At 39.0% G+C, this 20,156-nt stretch overlaps 1 protein-coding gene across 1 annotated transcript in view; it reads right to left on the reverse strand.

Annotated features, from left to right (window-relative positions):
* The window catches only part of ACER2 (alkaline ceramidase 2), a 39,607-nt gene extending 19,971 nt beyond the window's left edge, over positions 1-19,636 (reverse strand). Inside the window, exons 1-3 of the mRNA XM_044657569.1 lie at positions 19,409-19,636; positions 12,312-12,426; positions 11,286-11,427 (exon numbers count right to left, since the gene is read on the reverse strand). Of these exons, the coding sequence (XP_044513504.1) occupies positions 11,286-11,427; positions 12,312-12,426; positions 19,409-19,516 (365 nt within the window). The 5' untranslated portion in view covers positions 19,517-19,636. The remainder of the gene's footprint in view (positions 1-11,285; positions 11,428-12,311; positions 12,427-19,408) is intronic.
* Between the last annotated feature and the right edge of the window lie 520 nt (positions 19,637-20,156).

Consider the following 20,156-nt stretch of genomic DNA (forward strand, 5'->3'; position numbering starts at 1 on the left):
CTCTCTGCCCCCCCCCTCTCTCTCTCCCTCTCTGTCCACCTTTCTTTCCCAATTCCTCTTTCTCTCCCTCTCTCCCCCTGCCCCTTCTGCCTGATACACACACACACACACACACACACACACACACACACACACACACACACACACACACACAAGATTTTGATATCTTGTGTTACAGTCATTTTTTAGTCCAGCTCTTTGTTACCTCATTTGGGATTTTCTTGGCAAAGATACTGGAATGGTTTGACATTTTCTCCTCAAGCTCATTTTACAGTTGAGAAAACTAAGTCAAAAGGGGTTAAGGGACTTGCCCAGGATAGTAGAGCTAGCAAGTATCAGAGACTATATTTCAACTCCAGATCCAGCACTTTCTCCACTTTGAGAAGCTACCTAGCAAAATCTATATCTGGCCAAGAATCTCTGTAAATTAGAATCGTTCGATGCAAAAACTAGAATGAGGGCTTCTTGAATTTGAGGAATTTTTAAATGAGGAAGAGATTTGATCAGTCTATCATATTCACTTCCATTCTTTCATTTGATGGTAAATGAATAACCTAAGCATATGATAACCCAAATGTCCATACTAGAGAAAAAATACTAAAGGCATTAATTTTAAAATATCATTCACAGATGTGGCAAAATTGGGACACCAATACATTGCTGGTAGAGTTGTGAGTTGGTCCAATCATTCTGGAGGGCAATTTGGATCTATGCCCAAAGGACTTTAAAAGATGCCTACCTTTTGACCCAGCCATACCACTGTGCTGGGTTTGTACCCCAAAGAGATAATAAGGAAAAATACCTGTACAAAAATATTTATAGCCATGCTCTTTGTAGTGGCAAAAAATTGGAAAATGAGGGGGTGTCCATAGATTGGGGAATGGCTGAACAAATTGTGGTATCTGATGGTAATGGAATAGTATTATGCTACAAGGAATAATGAACTGGAGCAATTCCATGTGAACTGGAACGACCTCCAGGAATTGGTGCAGAGTGAAATGCATTCTCTAATGAGAAAGAACATTACCCACATCCAGAGAAAGAACTGTGGGAGTAGAAAGACAGAAGAAAAAACATTTCCTTGATCATATGGCTCAATGGGGGTGTGATTGGGGATGTAGACTCTAAACAATCACTCTATTGCAAATATTAATAACATGGAAATAGGTCTTGATCAATGATACATGTAAAACCCAGTTGAACTGCTCATTGACTATGAGAGGGGGGAGGGAAGACAGAGGGAAAGAACATGAATCATATAACTATGTAAAAATATTCTGAAATAATTTTTTTAAAGAATAGTATTTGCTGAAAGGAATGATGGACTAGAGGATTTCTATGTGAACTGGAAAGACCTCCAGGTTGTGAATTGATCCAACCATTCTGGATGGCAATTGGTTGAACAAATTGTGGTATCTGCTGGTGATGGAATACTATTGTGCTCCAGGAGTTGATGCAGAGTGAAAGGAGCAGAACCAGGAGAACCTTATACACAGAGACTGATACACTGTGGCACAATCGAATGTAATGGATTTCTCTACCAGCAGCAATGCAATGGTCCAGGCCAATTCTGAGGGACTTATGAGAAAGAATGCTACTCATATCCAGAGAAAGAACTGTGAGAGTAGAAACACAGAAGAAAAATAACTGCTTAATCCCATGGTTCGATGGGGACGTGATTGGGAAAGTAGACTCTAAGCAATCAACCTAATGCAAATATTAATAATATGGAAATAGGTCTTGATCAATGACATATGTAAAACTCAGTGGAATTGCTTTTTGGCTATGGGGGGGGGGGTTGGGGGAGGAGAGGAGGGAAAGAACATGAATCATGTAACCATGGGAAAATATTCTAAATCAATTAATTAAATAAAATTTTTCAAAAAAAAAAAAAGAAAGAAAAGAAAGGAAAGACTTCCAGGAATTGATGTAGAGCAAAAGGAGCAGAACCAGGAGAACATTGTACCCAGAGACTGATGCATTATGCCACAATTGAGTGTAATGGACTTCTCTGCTAGCAACAATGCAATGATCCAAAACAATTCTGAGGGACTTATGAGAAAGAATACTATCCACAGCCAGAGAAAGAACTGTGGGAGCNGAAAGAACATGAATCATGTAACCATGGGAAAATATTCTAAATCAATTAATTAAATAAAATTTTTCAAAAAAAAAAAAAAGAAAGAAAAGAAAGGAAAGACCTCCAGGAATTGATGTAGAGCAAAAGGAGCAGAACCAGGAGAACACTGTACCCAGAGACTGATGCATTATGGCACAATTGAATGTAATGGCTCATGAATCATGTAACCATGGAAAAATATTGAATGTAATGGCTCATGAATCATGTAACCATGGAAAAATATTGAATGTAATGGCTCATGAATCATGTAACCATGGAAAAATATTCTAAATAAATTTTTTAAAATATATCATTCAGGGGGCAGCTGGGTAGCTCAGTGGATTGAGAGCCAGGCCTAGAGACAGGAGGTCCTAGGTTCAAATCTGACCTCAGACACTTCCCAATTGTGTGACCCTGGGCAAGTCACTTGACCCCCATTGCCTACCCTTACCACTCTTTAAGGGTAGGTAATGGGGGTCAAGTGTAAGGGTTTAAAAAAATATATATATCATTCATAGCTAGCTGGATTCAGGAATGGGATACTGCAAGCCACCAAACATACCCCAAACTGGGGGACATGGTGTGGCAATTTCCCAGATTGGAGTGATATGGCAGCTTCTCATATAGCATTCCAGATTTCCTATTTTATATAGAAAAAGTCTCATCTCTGAAACGTTAGAGATGATGAGTAGAGGGCAAAAGACTTATCTGTTTCCAAATCTCCACTTTGGGGTTCGTTCTCAAGTACACTAATTTTTTGGAAGATGACTGAACATGCAAGGTTGGAATGTTCTTAATTTACCCAAGGTTAACTGACAAGGGTAAGATCTTATCCCTTATTTAGCAAAGAGCCATGGAGGCCACATGGCATCCAGCTTAACACTTTATTCATGAGGTTATTAACAGAAAAAAAAGAGGGATACAATGTTGTCTGGTTTTAGGGGTGAAACCAAGAAGCAAGAAAAAATTAACACTTACAGAAAGAATATGAGCTTCCCAGAGAATCCTGACTCTTAAATCCATTCAGCAAGTTCCATGAGGCTGACTGGGATGTTCTCTTAGAAGCCTTATGGAAGTGCTCGTGGCTTTCTCCCTTCAGATTCTAAATATGAAATGCCAACTCAGATACCAGAGGGGAGAGGGGAATGAGCTTTCAATACACAAAAATCCCAACAAGGTCTAACTGGTTAATATAGCTATGGATAAAGGGATGTGTGTGTGTGTGGATGTGTGTGTATATATATAGAGAGAGGGGAAGACAGAGAATACACGTATTATATATATAAGTATTCTATGGCAAGCAATATCCATTTACATCTCTTAGAGCGAAGACTATCTCACTTGCAGCTTCAAAATCCTGAAAAGCAAAATTATGTTCTTATACAAATAATAAGAAGGGATGGAAATCATCAAAATTAAGTTCTATAGGCCCTACCACTACTATATCCTGCCGACTTCACCAGGGCATCTAGGGGAGGTACAGTGAGTGGATAAAGTACCAGGCTTGGAGTTAGGAAGACTCCTTGTCCTAAATTCAAATCTGGTCTTACACACTTACTAGCTGTGTGACCCTGGGCAAGTTACTTTAACACTTCTTCCCTCAGATCCTCATGTATAAAATGAGCTGGAGAAGGAAATGGCAAACCATCCTACTATCTTTGCCAAGAAAACCTCAAATAGGGTCATGAAGAGTCAAGACTGAAAACAACTGAACATAGGCCCTGTCACAACCTGACAAATGGCCTCCAACCTTCTCCTGAAGACTTCTAATGAAAGGGAGAAGTAAGCTGTCTCTCAAGGTGGTCTATTCTACTTTAAAACAGCCACTATCTGCAAAAGAAAAACTTTCCTCCATCAAAGCTAAATCTGCTTCTCCATAACTTCCATTCACTGTTCTGACCTGGTCTTGCCTTCTCTTTATGTGCTGAAGGTCATAGTTGCTTCCTTTTCTCATTCCAAATTTTCTGCAGCCTAAATTCTCAGGATCAATTTTTTTTAGACCCTTATTATCTGTCTTAGAATCAACACTTGGTATCAGTTCCAAGGCAGAAGAGCAGTAAGGGCTAGGCAAATGGGGTTAAGTGACTTGTCCAGAATCATACAGCTAAGAAGTGTCTGAGGCCACATTTGAAACCAAGACCTTTCATCCCTAGACCTGGCTCTCTATCCATTAGGCCACTTAGCTGCTTCAGTCAATCAGTTCTTAAATGGCATCTTCATTGGCCCATTCTGGATAGATTATCAATGTCCTTCCTAAAATGCCATGCCCAAAATTCAGTACAATAGTTCAGTTGGGGCCTGACTTGGGCAGAGCAGCCCAGGTACTACTACCTCCCTCCTCCTAGATATTCTACTTTTTTAAAAATGTCACCAAAGATTACATAATGAGTTTTTTGCTGGCATATCGACCTGTACTTGAATTAGTATTCTGTTGCCTCATTAACTAAAACTTCCAGACCTTTTCCCACATGAGCTGCTATCTAGCTACACCTTTCTCATCTTGTACTTATAAAGCTGACTTTCTAAAAAAACACTATTAAACTTCATACTGTTTGGTTTACCCCCTTTATTCTGGGTTCTTAACACCTTTATGAATCCAGACCCTTACTGTAATTTCTTGGCTACCCCTCCCAGATTTGGAGCATCCAAAAATCTGATAAGCATTTTACTTTGAGAGGCCTCTTAGATGAACTAGTTAGAAATGTCCATAATCTCTACAAAGAGTTTATAAATTTATAATATGCCCTTCCACAAAGCCCTTTACATGAAGAATTTATTTTGGAATGATTCATCTTTACAGAAATTTCTGATATCCCACAGTTAACTTCATTTGCTTTTTCTATCTAGTATTTTTTCTTATTTTATTTTATTAATTTTTATTTTGGATATTTCCCCCTAGTTACATGTTTCATGTTCTTTCCCTCTCCCCCAAGCCTCCCCAGCCCCCCTTAGCCAACGCACAATTCCACTGGGTTTTACATGTATCATTGTTCTATCTAGAATTTTTGAAAGCTCTTAGTAGAGATAAGATCCCAACCCATTCAGAGGTGGTCCTAGGTCACTACTACTTGGTCTATACCTCCATCTAAAACAGGAAGTTCCTAATTTAGGGTTTATGTATCCTGGAAGGGAACCCTCCCCTCCCGCCCCTGGGAGAATAGAGAACAAAGCCTAGAGTTAGGAAGGCACTTTTTGAATTAAAATCTGGCCTTTAGCATTTACTAATTGTGTGGCCCTCGGCAAGTCACTTAATCCCATTTGCCTCAATTTTCTCATCTATAAAATGAGCAAGAGAAGGAAATGGGCAAACCACTACTATCTTTGCCAAGAAAACCCCAAATGGGGTCAGGAAGATTCAAACAGGACTGAAAAACAAATGTCTGAATAGCAACATTCACAGGGTTCCATGGATAGATTTCAACTTGAATGAGAAAAAATTTTATCTTTTAAAAAAATAATTGGTTTCCTTTGTCATCTTAAGAATTTTATTTTTTGCATTTAAAAACATACTGAGAAGGGTTTCATAGGCTTCTCCAACTTCCAAAGCAGTTCAGGGAGCAAAAAATGGTTAAGAACTCCTTGTCTAAACTTTCACTGTCAGTATCAAAACTTCAGTTCCTAGAGGAAACGAACATCTAGACATAAAAAGAGCACTCCCTGCAACACCCCACCCCACCCCACCCCCCCAAAAAAAACTGACATATTTTGATTTTAGAACAACATACACACTCCAAGGTAAATTCCTAAAAGTCTTTAAGCAAAAAAGCACTAAAAAGCCACTGAGTCTGATAATTCTTGCAGTCTTACATTCAAGCAGCTAATCATTTATTGAGAGGAAGGGCATGTCATCCACTAAAACATTATTCTAAAAGTTTCAGAATAGTGTTCCTTAAGTTTTAGAATAATAATCCTTGAAAGAAGCAATGCATGATTTCCTTTGACTAAAACAACTTGAAAGTTCTGGCACAAGTCACTGTGGAGAGACAAATTTAGAAAACAGGCCATTAAGCAGAAATGAAAGAGCACTGAGCTTTCAAAATATGAATTTATACAAAGCTGTTTCTCAAAATGAAAAAAAAAAGTTTAGTAACAAAGCAGAGAAAATTGTTTCTCTGACTTCTGACTCTCTCTCAAAAGATGGGATTCTTCATGAATTTCAAGGCTGATTCCCAAAGTAGGAGAGGAGAAAAGACCTAAACTTTTAAAAGACAAAAACTTCATGAGACTGTTCTTTCAATCAATCAAGTATTTATTAAGCTCTTGCAATGAGCTAGGGCCTTCAGGGGAAAAAGGGAAGGAACAGTATGTGCCTTAAAGGAGCTTACATTCTTTTTTTTTTTTTTAATCCTTCCCTTCTAGACCAGGAAGGTTGAGTGACTTGTCCAAGATCACACAGTCTGGCTCTCTATCCACTGAGCCACCTACCTGCCCCTTGGAGCTTCCATTCTAATGGAGGAGAAAATATCTAAATACACATATAATATATGCATATACATGATTACACTATATAATACACATGTGTTTATTGTATGTATGTATGTATGTATGTATGTATGTATGTATGTATGTATGTATGTATGTATGTATGTATTTGATCTAGACCAAATCCCACCCTCTTCAAAAGGTCTTTCCTGGCCCCATTAGGTGCTAGTGCCTTCCCTCTGATATTACCTTTAATTTACCCAATACATATCTAGTATGTATAGAGGAGCTTGCATATTGTTTTTCCCCATCAGAATGTGAGTTCCTTAATGGTAGATCCTTTTTTGAATTGATTTTCTTTGTATTCCCAGAGCTTAGCACAGTTCCCAATACATTTTTGCTTTTCAATTGTGTCTGACTTCATGACCCCATTTTGGATTTTCTTGGCAAAGATGTGGTTTGCCATTTTCTTCCCCAGCTCATTGAGGAACTGAGGCTAGCAGAGTCAAGTGACTTGCCCAGGATCACACAGCTAGTAAGCATATGAGGCTGGATTTAAATTCATGAAGATGAGTCTTCCCGATTCTAAGCCTGGTGCTCTCTCTATGGCACTACCTAGCTGCCCTTTCCAATACATAGTAGGTGTTTAATGAATGCTTTATGAAATTGTTGACTTGTGGGAGAGAGGGCACTGATGGTGAGAACCAGGGGAAGGGTAAAAAAAGAAGATGAAAAAGAAATCAGGGAAACTCTTTGACCTGCCTGGCATCCCCTAAGAAAAGCTGGTAACCCTCCCAGAATGATGCCCTCTGTTCCGAAAGAAGTTTCTCAATGTCTAACCTCTACCACAATAATAAATAAGCCACCTCTGGGAGTTGCAGAAACTTTGGCTAGATCTGTTTCCAGAGTTATTTTGCTTTTTTAAGTCCAGAAGATTATATCTAGTCACAAGTTAAGAAAGAGCACTGTGATCTCTGCACCCACAAGAATAATTGGCCATTTCAGACATCTCACTGTTTAGGCAATAGAAGAAGCTGACTCCATATGAGTTGGAATTACACAAAGCTTAAGATAATTGGTTGTAAAGTGGTATGCCGATGATAAGCCAAACAAAATATCCTTGCACGAAAGGCTCAAAACTCTTTTCCCAGTTAATTATGCCATCCAATTCAGTTAGGATTGGGCTCTAGAGAATCTGGAAGCATCTTCCTTGGGCAGAAGGTTCAGCCAACTGAGACATCAGCCTCATAAAGTCCTCCTTTTCCAACATGCAGAAATAAACAAATGTCATATAACCTAAGAGTCACTGCAGGATCTTTAATTCTGACCCCTCTTAGCATACTCTGGATCCAAGACCAGATTCAGAGATTTTTCCAAGAATAAGAATGATGTAATTAATTCTAAGACGACCAGATAGGTCATATCCAAGTACCTTACATGCATCCAGACATAAGAGACTCTCATATTCTAATTTATTGACTGAATATTTGTATACAATTCCTATTTCCTTTGAACCTATTTAAAATTTAATATTATAGCTAGGTGGCAAAGTGGATAGAGCACTGGGCTTAGACTCAGGAAAATTTATATTCCTGAGTTCAAATCTGATCTCAGAAACTTACTGGCTGTGTGACTCTGGGCAAATCATTTAACCCCATTTGCCTCAGTTTCCTTGTCTGTAAAATGAACTGGAAAAGGAAATGGAAAACTACTCCAGTATCTCTGCCAAGAAACCCCCAAATGGGGTCATGGAGAGTTAAAGATGACTGAAATGACTGAGCAACAACATAATAGTCTAAATGTAACATTTTTGAATAAAACAGCTGGTGTTTCAAGCTGGCCCTTACTATTCCTAACTTCAAAAGGAAACTGGCTCTAAAAATAAGGTCTAGGGGGCAGCTAGGTGGCTCAGTGGATTGAGAAACAGGCCCAAAGATGGAAGGTCCTGGGTTCAAATTTGGCCTCAGACACTTCCCAGCTACGCGACCTTGGGCAAGTCACTTGATCTACATTGCCTAACCCTTACTGGTCTTTGGCCTTAGAACCTAGTATTGATTCTAGGACAGAAGGTAAGGCTTTTAAAAAAAACTGATATTCAAATATTTGGCCTATCAAAAAAAATAATTATTTTAGGAAGTTTTCTATACTTTTTTTAGAAGAAGTCATCAGTTTCCCACATGAGTAAGGCTATTATAATTGGACAACTATATGATCTGTGTCACCAAGAACCATGAGTTTACAGGCAACAGTTGGAATTTAATAAATGCTATATTGATTGATATGGTCAGTCAATTAAAGGTAGGAAATTCCCTATGGAAAATACAAAAGGTCTGGTGATACAATCTAAGAGGCTTGGTTTGGGTACTGATGATATCTTTTTTCCTTTCTCTAAAACCTGACTTTCTTGATACAATTCTAAGGTATCTAGACAATTGGGATTAAGTGACTATGCCAGGGTCACCCAGCTAGGAAGTGTCTGAAGCCAAGTTTGAGCCCAGGGCCTCCCAACTCCAGACATAGGGCTCTATCCACTGTGCTTCCTACCTTTCAAATGAAGATACCTTCTTAAAGAGGTATGAAATTCCTTTACTAAGAGTAACTCTCATAACACACCTCTAGGTACAACTGAATCAACCAACCTCACCCTGAAGATGAAGTTGAGAGATTTATTACTCAGGTAGCAATTTCTGCTAACAAAGTTAAGACTGGAGCTATACCCTCCACCTGGGTTTTTTGTTTTTTTTACTTTATAAAGATATTTTATTTTTACTAATTACATTTGATATAAAATTTCCACATAAGTTTTCTGAAGTTTTGTGTTCCAAAAGGCCTCCCTCCCTTTCTTCCCTTCCCTTCCCAGAGCTGGCAAGCAATTCTACATGGTTTATACATGTACTATCATGCAGAACATATCAAATAGGCTTTAAAAAATTTTAAGGAGCCCATGATAAATTCAAAATGGGTAAATGACTTAAATATAAAGAGTGAAATCATAAATAAATTAGGTGATTATAGAATAGAATACATATCAGATCTGTGGGAAAGGAAGGAATTTAAGACCAAGCAAGAGATAGAGAACATTGCAAAATGTAAAATTAATGACTTTGATTATATCAAATTAAAAAGGGCTTGTACAAACAAAACCAATGTAACCAAAATTAGAAGGAAAGCAACAAACTGGGAGAACATTTTTATAACAAAACTCTCTAACAAAGATTTAATTTCCCTAATATATAAGAGCTAAGTCAAATTTACAAGAAATCAAGCTATGTCCTCTGTCAAATAGAGTGGGATTGGACCCATGAGTGGCCATGCAGGCATCCAAACTGGGAAAGACAGGAAGATCCAGTCTTTAAAAAAATTAATGTAGCTGGAGTAGAGACCTCGACTCTAGGGTAGTACCTTCATTCCAAAAGAGAATATAGGATCTGGAAGAAGACGAAGGCTCATTGGAGATGGAAAGAGAATTGTCTTAACTCTTTCTGAGTTTGGGTAAAAGGCCTTTCCAGAACATGAATCATGTAACCATAGGAAAATATTCTAAATTAATTATTTAATAATTTTAAAAATAATAAAAGGTCTTTTCATTATCCCTTTGTCAGGTTCAATTTAAAACCCATTAGGTGGCATTTTTTTAGCCCATGTGCTTGCAAGGGAGTCACTGAAGGCCCTCCTTTTCCTTTGGTTTTGGAGACCTAGACACAAACTGAATGCTGACATTCCCAGAGGAAGCTCTGAGTAGGGAAAAAGAGGTAGAGAGATTTTTGAGAGATATAACCAAGACTGAACTTGGTCTAAGATGGAATCTCTGGATCTATTTCTGAGCCATAGTTCTTTCGCTAATACTATAAACTCTTTGAGGTCTGGGATTGTCTCCCCCCCCCCCCTTCTTTCTAAGGCTCAGCACTTAGCACAGTGACTGGCAAATAGTAGAAATTTAATAAATGCTTGCTGGGAGCAAGTAAGTATAGAAAGCCGGGCTTAGAGGACCTGCATTTAAATATGGCCTCAGACACACTTCTTAGCTGTGTGACTCTGTACAAATCACTTAACCCTAATTACCTAAACCTTGCCACTCTCTAGTAAATATGTAGGAGTCAGTCAATATGCATCTATTTATTTATTTAAAAAACTCTCCCTTCTTTCTTAATATCAGTAAGTATCCCTCATGATGACTTGGTGGGGTAAACAACTGGTTTCTTTTGTTCATTAATTGCTTTCCCTTTCATGAGTGTTGCCATCCTTAGGTTGTAGGTTTCTCCATCAGTCTATATAAATGGTCTGGAAAAATATTCTAAATTAATTAAACAAATGATTTTTTTTAAAGTCAAACCACTGGATTTATAATATTAACTAAATACTTAATTAAGAATTATCATTCTATATGACATAGAGAATTAATAATTAATTAAGGACTCAATTAATATTGGTTCAGTAAAGATGGGGTTTAACTATTTTATTTTTCGTTCAATAACTGGCCATGATGGGGCAGCTAGATGGTTTGGTGGATTGAAAGCCAGACCTAGAGATGGGAGGTCTTAGGTTTAAATCTGATCTCAGACACTTCCCAGCTATGTGACCCTGAACAAGTCACTTAACCCCATTGCCTAGCCCTTATTGCTCTTCTACCTTGGAACCAATACATAGTATTGACTCCAAGATGATAAGGTTTTGTTTTTGTTTTTTTAAATAATAATAATTGGCCATGATTGGCACAATGTTCAGAAGAGAAAATATTTATTACCTGTCATTTCTAAAGACCTTTGGCAAGTACCTTCTGGGAAACCACATGGCCAATGCACACATCAATACCCAAAGAATAGCAAGTTCATCAAGCATCTGACCCAGGAAACTCAGTGTCGCATGGAAGTAAACTGATCCAATTCCTAGAACCAATCATAAACCAGTAGAGAAGGTTAGAAGAGAAGATACAATAATTCAATGCAATGTTTGACACCAGAATTCATTTTGATTGATTAAAATTTGGGGTGGAAATGGAGAGGGGAGAAGGTAAGAGAGAGAAAACAGATTTGTTCATTAAAAAAATTAAATTAGAAACATGAAAACTATTCAATGCAAGGTTTAAAGGATAATGGCATATTTCTCTCTGAGTAGAAACTAGAGAAAAAACATAAATATAAGCCATTGTCTATAAATACATTTACAGATGTATTTATAAATGCACATAAGTTATACTACATTCTATGTAGGTTTCAAATATGGAAATATCAATGTATTACTAAGCTCATGGTTATATATTATATCCAAACAATCCTGGGCCCTCACAGAAATGGATAAGCAATAAGTATCAACATTCTCCCATCATCCAGAACATTTTTCCAGTGAAGGACTTCAAGCAAAGAGAAATCATTCTACAATTAGTTCACAGGACCCAGAAAGATCAAAGTTATGCAATTGTTTTAAAGTCCACTGGCAACAGAAACTCTACTGGCAAAAAATAAAATAAAATGTTTCTCACAACTTTGTTCTCAGAATTTTCCAGAAAATGACTATCAGCAAGTAACAGTAACCTTAGGTAACAGAACTCTCTAGGGGACTTAAATAAACCTGAGAGTTCCAGACAGCTTCTGTTGCTTCTATAACTTTTGTTTGAAACTGTTTCAAGAAGGCCAACAAAAAAGATTTTCTAGATGTCAGTTGAATTTACAAAGCATAATGTCAAGAAGGAGGATGTCAAGAAGTATGCGGAATTCAACATCCTCCCTTTCAGGTCATGCATGAAAGACTAATCACAAACTAATTAACTTACCCACGACAACAAGCAGGGTCCATATTAAATATATGCCACTGTTGAAGCATGCTGCATATTGACGGAATAAGCACATGCAGATGGGCGGCAAAATAAAAAATAAGACATTGCTGATCTGGAAAAAATAAAATGGAAATATGCATATTAAACAAAAGAGAGGGAAACAATGTGTTTAAAATGCATTTTGAGATATGTGAAGGAAGGATCTCTCATCCCACCACTCCCCTTTCGTATCTGTATTCTGTTCTACCCATTAGGTGGGTACAATAGAGTCATCTGGCTCAGGATTAAAGAAGTTCAAATGAAAATATATTCATAAAGTACTTAGCATGGTGCCTGCCACACAGTGGATACGTAATAAACGCCTGTTCCTTTCTCATTATTCCACCTCCCCCCCAAAAGAATATTTGAGAGCTCAGTTATGAAAAACATTCAAATAACACATATATTCAAATAACACTCTAAAATAATACAGGAAATTACATTACTATTCCTGCCCAAAAGATCTAGCAACAAGATTTACTACTGGTCTCTATTGTTTCTTTTAAACACATTTGTGTACAAAAAGGAAAAAACAAAATTAAAAGTCAATCATGCAAAACAAAAAGAGGAAGAAACTATGAGAGAAAATTCAGGAAAGCCAGAAAGTAACAGTGAAGACACAGATCTACTAATTAGATCTGCTACTCAATGGAAATTGTTCTGGCCACTTAAGCTGAAAAGTCATTGGTATAAGTTAGAATGTATCTGTGGGCCTCTGGGTCAGAGAATCAACCTGATAACTTCCTAAGAATGAGGTTTTTAGACAGCACCACATGAGAAATCTACATGTTTTAAAAGCATACTGATTTCTTTACACATCTATAAATTCAAAAAGGATGTTTGCTCTTTAAAAATAAATCCCATGAAAAACACTGTGAACTCTCACATAGATAAGGGAAAATATCAAAGCAGCTGCTTTCCAAAGGACTTTTCTGGGCCATGGGGCTAATGGGCAGCAGGAAACCACACCATGGCTCCATCCCAAGTAGATAGAGTTTCAAATGGTTTTATGTAAGTGCAGGTTTTCAGTTATCCATGCCAATATCTCCCTAATGGTATGGGTAACTGGAAAATAATGATTTACTAATGTAGGGCATGACTTGGAACTATTTTTCCTAGTGGCATAGATGGATCCATTCACACATATGCTCAGGTGTTCCCCTTGTGACCAATGTTTTACATACTTAAGAGTGGCCTTTGGGGACCCTGTAGTCTGTAGCTATGGGGCAATGCCAAAGCTCTGCTATTTAGTATCTATTACCAATTTGACCTAGGGCAACTGACTTATCATTTGTGTTTTGGTTTCCCAAACTGTAAAATGGCAGGTAGGATGAGAAAAATAAGATCTCTTCCATATGGTGAAAGCTTATAAAAATTTCCTTTTTAGCTTCTCTAGAAATATTGAAAAATAATATTCTTCTCTAAAGCCCTTCCAGCTCCTAGGAGAAGTCCTTTGGAAAGGTAGATGGATAAATCAGAACAAAAGGGGGGAAAATCTTTCTAGAAGAATAACCAAAGAAAGGGGGAAATTTAACAAAAAAAGTACCTATGGGCTAGATAAAAACATTGCTTTCCTCTACCCAGCTTAGTCTTCTAACCAGAACACAGACTCATCTAAATACAATGTCCTCATTCTTATTTGTGGTGGTGAAGAATTGGAAATTGAGGGAATGTCCATCAACTGGTAATGGCTGAACAAGTTGTGGTATATGTTGGTAATGGAATATTATGGTGCTGTAAGAACTGATAAGTAGGTTGATTTCAAAAAAAGCTGGAAAGATCTACATGAACTGATGGAGAGGGAAATAAGCAGAACCAGGAGAACACTGCACACAATAAAAGCAACATTGTATGATGATCAACTGTGAAAGATTTAGCTACTCAGGGCAATACAATGCTGAGACATTTCTGTCTAGCACAATTCTGAAGGATTTAAAACAAAGAATTCTATCCACCTCCAGAGGAAGAACTGTTGGAATCAGATGCAGATCAAAGCACACTATTTTCCACATTTGTTCACTTAAGGTTTTATTTGGGGGATTTGGTTTTATGAGTATTTTTACAACAAGAACCAATATAGAGGTATGTTTTGCATGACAATACATTTGTAATCCGGATCAAATTACTTACTATCTCCCAGAGGGAGTAGGGAGACAATTTGGACCTTATAATTTGGGAAAATGTGTTGAAAATTGTTATTACATGTAATTGGGAAAATAAAACATCTTTGAATAAATAAATACAATCTCGCCTTCTGTTCAATGAATAGATTAGACTAGAGTCTACTGCAAAGGAGACACACACATTTTCTACTGGAATTCTCAGTAGCAATCAATCAATAAACATTGATTCAGTGCTTCCAATGTGCCATGCACTGGGACTTAATATCAATCTGTGGAAGAACTCCATTGATTCCTCTAGGAAAGTGGTCCCAGAAAAAGGGAATAGATATAATTGTGCAGTTCTAGAATGTTAATTCAGGCTGTGTTTTAAGATGTTTTTCCTGATTCAAGATTCCCATAAATGTAACCTAAAATCTTCCTGGGGCAATGATTCAAGTTAGAAAGCATGGTGTACTATGCCAATGATTTTGATATTAAAGATAAGTTCAATAAAGCCATGTCTGGCAGACCAGGGCCTACATTCAAAGTATAGCATTAGTTAGTATTAACATTTTTTTTTTTTACTAGTTGTGTGATCCTGAACAAGACCCTTCACCTTGTTTGCCTCAGTTTATTCATCTGTAAAATGAGTTGGAGAAGGAAATGCCAAATCACTCCAGTGTCTTTGCCAAATTAAAAAAAAATGCAAAAAAAAAAAAAATGGGGTCACAAAGTCACAAATGGCTGAACGACAACAAATATTTTTCTCTCCAACAAAATCTAAAACCTACAAACCTATGACATCAGGAGCCTGTGTATTTACATATCTTATCTCCTGAGCTGCTAGGGCTACACCTTCTTAGTCACACAAACATACACCCATCACCTTTAATGGGAGGGGTCATTAATGTAGTAGATAGGTTTCTTGGTAGGGTGCAGTAGGATCAGATTAAAATTCTGCCTCTGACACTACCAATGTATATGATCTTGGGCCAATCATATAGTGAGAATGAGCCTCAGACTTCACTAATAAATTAGAGGAGTAAAAGGACTTGCCAAGGAAGTCACAGATCTTTTGAATAATATGTGCTGGGGAAGTTCCAGAGGAAGTGAAGGACCAATACCATAACAGCAGCATTTCAATTGGAACCCATTTTGTCTATAACTCTGTGAGGGGGCTTCATGACCTGGAAGTTCACTTTGTCCCTGTAGCTGCCTCACTCTAGAAGTTTATTCTTCCATGGTAGCCTTCTAGGAATCCTCTGATGGGTCTGTTCCTCTCTAAAATCCTCATTTTTAGGGAAAGTGCCCCGGACAGTTATTTCTTCATTCCCCTCCTGATTTGTTATCCTTTTTTGTCTCATATGTTCTCTTCCTCCATTAAAAGTAAGTTCCCTGGGGGCAGCTGGGTAGCTCAGTGGATTGGGAGCCAGGCCTAGAGACGGGAGGTCCTAGGTTCGAATCCGGCCTCAGCCACTTCCCAGCTGTGTGACCCTGGGCAAGTCACTTGACCCCTATTGCCTACCCTTACCACTCTTCCACCTAGGAGCCAAAACACAGAAGTTAAGGGTTTAAAATTAAAACAACAACAACAACAACAACAAAGTAAGTTCCCTGAGGGAAAAGACTGAATTTTTTCTGCTTATATTGGTATTCCCAGCACCTAGAACGGAGCCCGGAGTATTGCCATTCCATCGTGACTTTTTTCATGACTCCTGGACCATAGCAAGCTAATCCATGGGGTTTTCTTGGCAAAGTTACTGAGACGAATTAAGTGACTTGTCCTTGGTCACAAAGCTAGTAAGTGTCTAAGGTCAGATTTGAATTTAGGAAGATAAGTCTTCCTGACTCCAAGCCAGTGCCCTATCCACTCTGATTATGACCCCTTTGGTGGGATTTTCTTGGCAAAGACACTGCAGTGGCTTGCCATTTCCTTCTCTTATAGGTTAAGGCAAACAAAGATTAAGTGACTGGCCCAGGAGCATTTGGCATATAAAGAAATTAAGAAATGCTTGTTTACTTGAGAATGTACTCTCCCATTATCAAAATATGGCATTCCTTCCAGGCTGCCAAACTAACTCCACCCTTTACTCATCTTTTCTTTATTCTGAATTCTTTAAGTACAATCTGTTCTATACTAGGAGAACTTGGTAAACACACAGTTTGGGAATTCTCCGTTGTGCTATGATTTTGTCTTCCCAAATTCAAATTTAACAAACTTTTATTGCTTCCCAAAGGCAAGAAGCACATCTCAAACCTGTTACGCATTCTCTAAAGCATGATGACAAGATTGATCATAGATTAGGTATTGAATTAAAAAAATAACAGACAGGTAAATAGGTAGGAAGGTAGATAAAAGCTTATTAAATAAATATGTGCCATAGCTGGTCTTCTCTGTTCATCAGTCAAATGTCATCTTTTCTATGGATCCTCAATCAAGAAGCCTTTTCCTTTCCACAAATGCTAACTGACCCTGTCAGAACTAAGGACTGACTTTTATATTCTCCTTCATATATCACAACAAATGTTGAAAATAATAAATATGCTGAAGAACAAAACTCATACCTACAAAAAACCTCGAGTTAGAGAAACATATTGTTATAAGACTTTCTAATAACCCAGATCGAATTGTTTGCCAGCTCCAGGAGGGAGAAGGGAAGAACAGAGGGAGACAATCTGGATCATACAACTTCTGAAAATTTATGTGGAAATTTGTTATTAAAACAAAATAATAATTTTTAAAATTTTTCCATCTTGGTATCAATTCTAAAACAGAAGAGCAACAAAGGCTAGGCAATCAGGGTTATATGACTTGTCCAGGATCACACAGCTAGGAAATGTCTGAAGCCACATTTGAACCCAGGTCCTCCTGATTCCAGGTCTGGTGCTCTATCCATTGAGCCACCTAGCTGTTCCTGTGCTCCTTTTTTTTTTTTTTTTTTTTTTTTTTAAATCTTTACCTTTTGTTAATACTAAGTATCAGTTCTAAGAGAGAAGAGCAGTAAGGGCTAAGCAACTGGGATTAAATGACTTGGCCAGAGTCACACAGCTAGAAAATGTCAGATACCAAATTTGAACCTAGGTTCTCCCAACTCTTGATCTCTCTATTCCCTGTGCTACTTACCTGCCTAAAATATATTCTTTCAGATTTACACTAATTTCATACATCTCTAGCAAGATTAGTTTAAAAAAGGAAAAAAAAAATACCACTACCAAACTATCTAGAATATTCACAGAAAAAGAGAAAAGCAAAATTATGGAAAACTTAAAAATATACAAATTGAATTCCTCTGGCTAAAATCCCTGACTGCCACTAGTCCCAGATTCCCTAAGGGGAAATCATTCTACTTTCTGCTTCACTGCCCCTTAGGCCTACTGGTGCATCCCATTACTCGGTATGCAGTTGACTGGTCTTTTGTGCAGTGGTTGTGCTTTGTTCATCGGTGACTCTTTGTCTTTCAAATTTCAAAGAATGTTTATCTTCACACAACTTCTTTGTGAAAATGGGTGTTGCTACCCCTATCAGACAAAAAGGGGAAATCAGGAAATAAAGGGAAAAGGGAAAAATCAAGGACTCTCTATTTTTACTATTTCTGCAGTTTTGTTTTTACTATTTCTGCACCTTGTCCACACTCACTTTCAATCCAATATCTCATCCATACTGATACAAACATCCTCCTAGAATTACTCATTACTGTCAACATTGAAATATAGTTCATTGCCATGGTTGTGTTTTCCTTAGGTACTGACAATGTCACAAAGAAAGATCCTGTGTGTGCAAGATGTTGTAACTTTGAACATGGATCTAAGAATCAAAAGTATTGGGTTTTAAGTGCCATTTCTACCACTAACCACTGTGTCTACCTTTATGGACCTCAATTGCCTACTATGTATAATTGAAGGAATTGTTGTAATGTAGTTCTCTATCTCATTCTAGTTCTACTATTCTAATACTCTATAAAAAACCTTTAACCAGCTAGTTGGCTTGGTGGAGAAAGAGGCAAACCTGGAGATAGGAAGTCTTGGGTTCAAATGTAGCCTCAAGACACTTCCTAGCTGTGTGGCCCTGGGCAAGTCACTATCTCAATTGCCTAGCCTTTCACACAGCTCTTCTCCCAGGGAACCAGTACTTTCTAAGATGCTAAGACAAGATAAAGGTTTTTAAAAATCCTTAACCAACACTTTCTCAAATACACATTTTAGAATTCTACTGGAATTCTTGTTCTCTATATTAGAAGAGCCAAGAGATAAAACTACAAAGTTGTGGAAATCAAGCTCAGAGCCTGAATCTCAAGCAATATGCTCAGTTCAAAATGTCTCAACCCCACTTCAACTTGCTCTCTTCCTGCCTCGGTTTTGCCTTTCTTTGGATCTCCAGCGTTTAGCACAGTGCCTGGTACCCAGGAGGTGCTTAATAAATATTGACTTATTGACTAGTAATAGTCCCACTCCGTGGAGATTCCAAGCAGTACAGTCCTCTCGGGATTCCTCATTTCCTCCTTCCCCAGGACTCCAAAGAGGATGGCGTTTATAATGTAAAAGTCATTTATTGGGATGGGACTGCGTCACTGGGAGTCCTTTCACGAACTAAAAGGGGCACAGCGGCCGGCGAATGAAACTTTTCGGAGTTTCATTACCGTCGCCCAGTGGGGCTAGGCGTCAAGTCAATCCACCTGGGAACTTGTGAGCCAAGTCCTCGGCGACAGGGCCGGGCAGCCCAGGGCATTCGGGGCACTTGGCAGAAAACTACAGAAAGAGATTGCAGAGACGGATAAGACCAGATGTCACGAAAGGTAAGCTGGAACGTCACGGATAAGCCTACTTAGAGACTGACACACACGCGCGCGCATTAGCGGACGCGCGTGCCCAGGCACATTCGCGCGCCCCCTCCACATACACACCCGCACTCACACGCACTCACGCACGCACACCCCCTCCTCCGACTCCCCGCACCGTGTTGTAGAACTCGGCGATGGCCGGCACGATGGTGTAGTTATCCTCGCACCAGTCCACCTCCGAGCTGCCTGCCCGCAGCTGGTCCCAGAAATGCTGGGCGCTCATGGTCCGAGCTGCCGGTTCTAGGACGCTCCGCGCGCTGGAGGCCAGGCCGGGGATGTCTGCTCTCCCCGCGTCCGTATAGCATTCAGCTGAGCAGCCGGTTGTTCCAGAGCCAAAGCAGGGACTAGCAGCTGGGAGCAAGCAGCGTAGGCGAGCGAAGAAAGCAGCTGTGCCTTTATCCTGATCTCCTACCCCTGCGCCCTCCCAGCGGGCCGGATGTTCGGCCTCCCGAGCTTAGTCTCTAGCTCTCCGCCTGTAGGATGCGACCCTCTCGCAGACCCCTCCCCCGGCTCCTCCTCCCGTCCCAACCCACAGGGAGGCTACCTTGGGCACGCCCACCCCACTGCTCCCCTCCCGCGTCTCCGCGGTCCTTCGCTGGGAACTGGAAAGCTGGACACTGTGGCCCTAAGCCTCCGGTTTTTCTATTCCTTTTCTCCCATTCTAATATCAAAGCAGCCCAGACTAGGGGACAACCACCTGCGGTGCCCTCAAGCCAAGCCACCTCCAAATGGCGAGTTTTCCGAATCTTCCCATTGCAATGCCCCCTCCATCATTACCTCGTATATATTTATATGTGTGGACATCTTCCCTGCCTTCCCCACCCTCCACCCCATATACCATAAATGTAAGCCCATTGAGGAAA

Source organism: Gracilinanus agilis, chromosome 1 (assembly GCF_016433145.1).
Source record: "Gracilinanus agilis isolate LMUSP501 chromosome 1, AgileGrace, whole genome shotgun sequence".
Taxonomy (NCBI): domain Eukaryota; kingdom Metazoa; phylum Chordata; class Mammalia; order Didelphimorphia; family Didelphidae; genus Gracilinanus; species Gracilinanus agilis.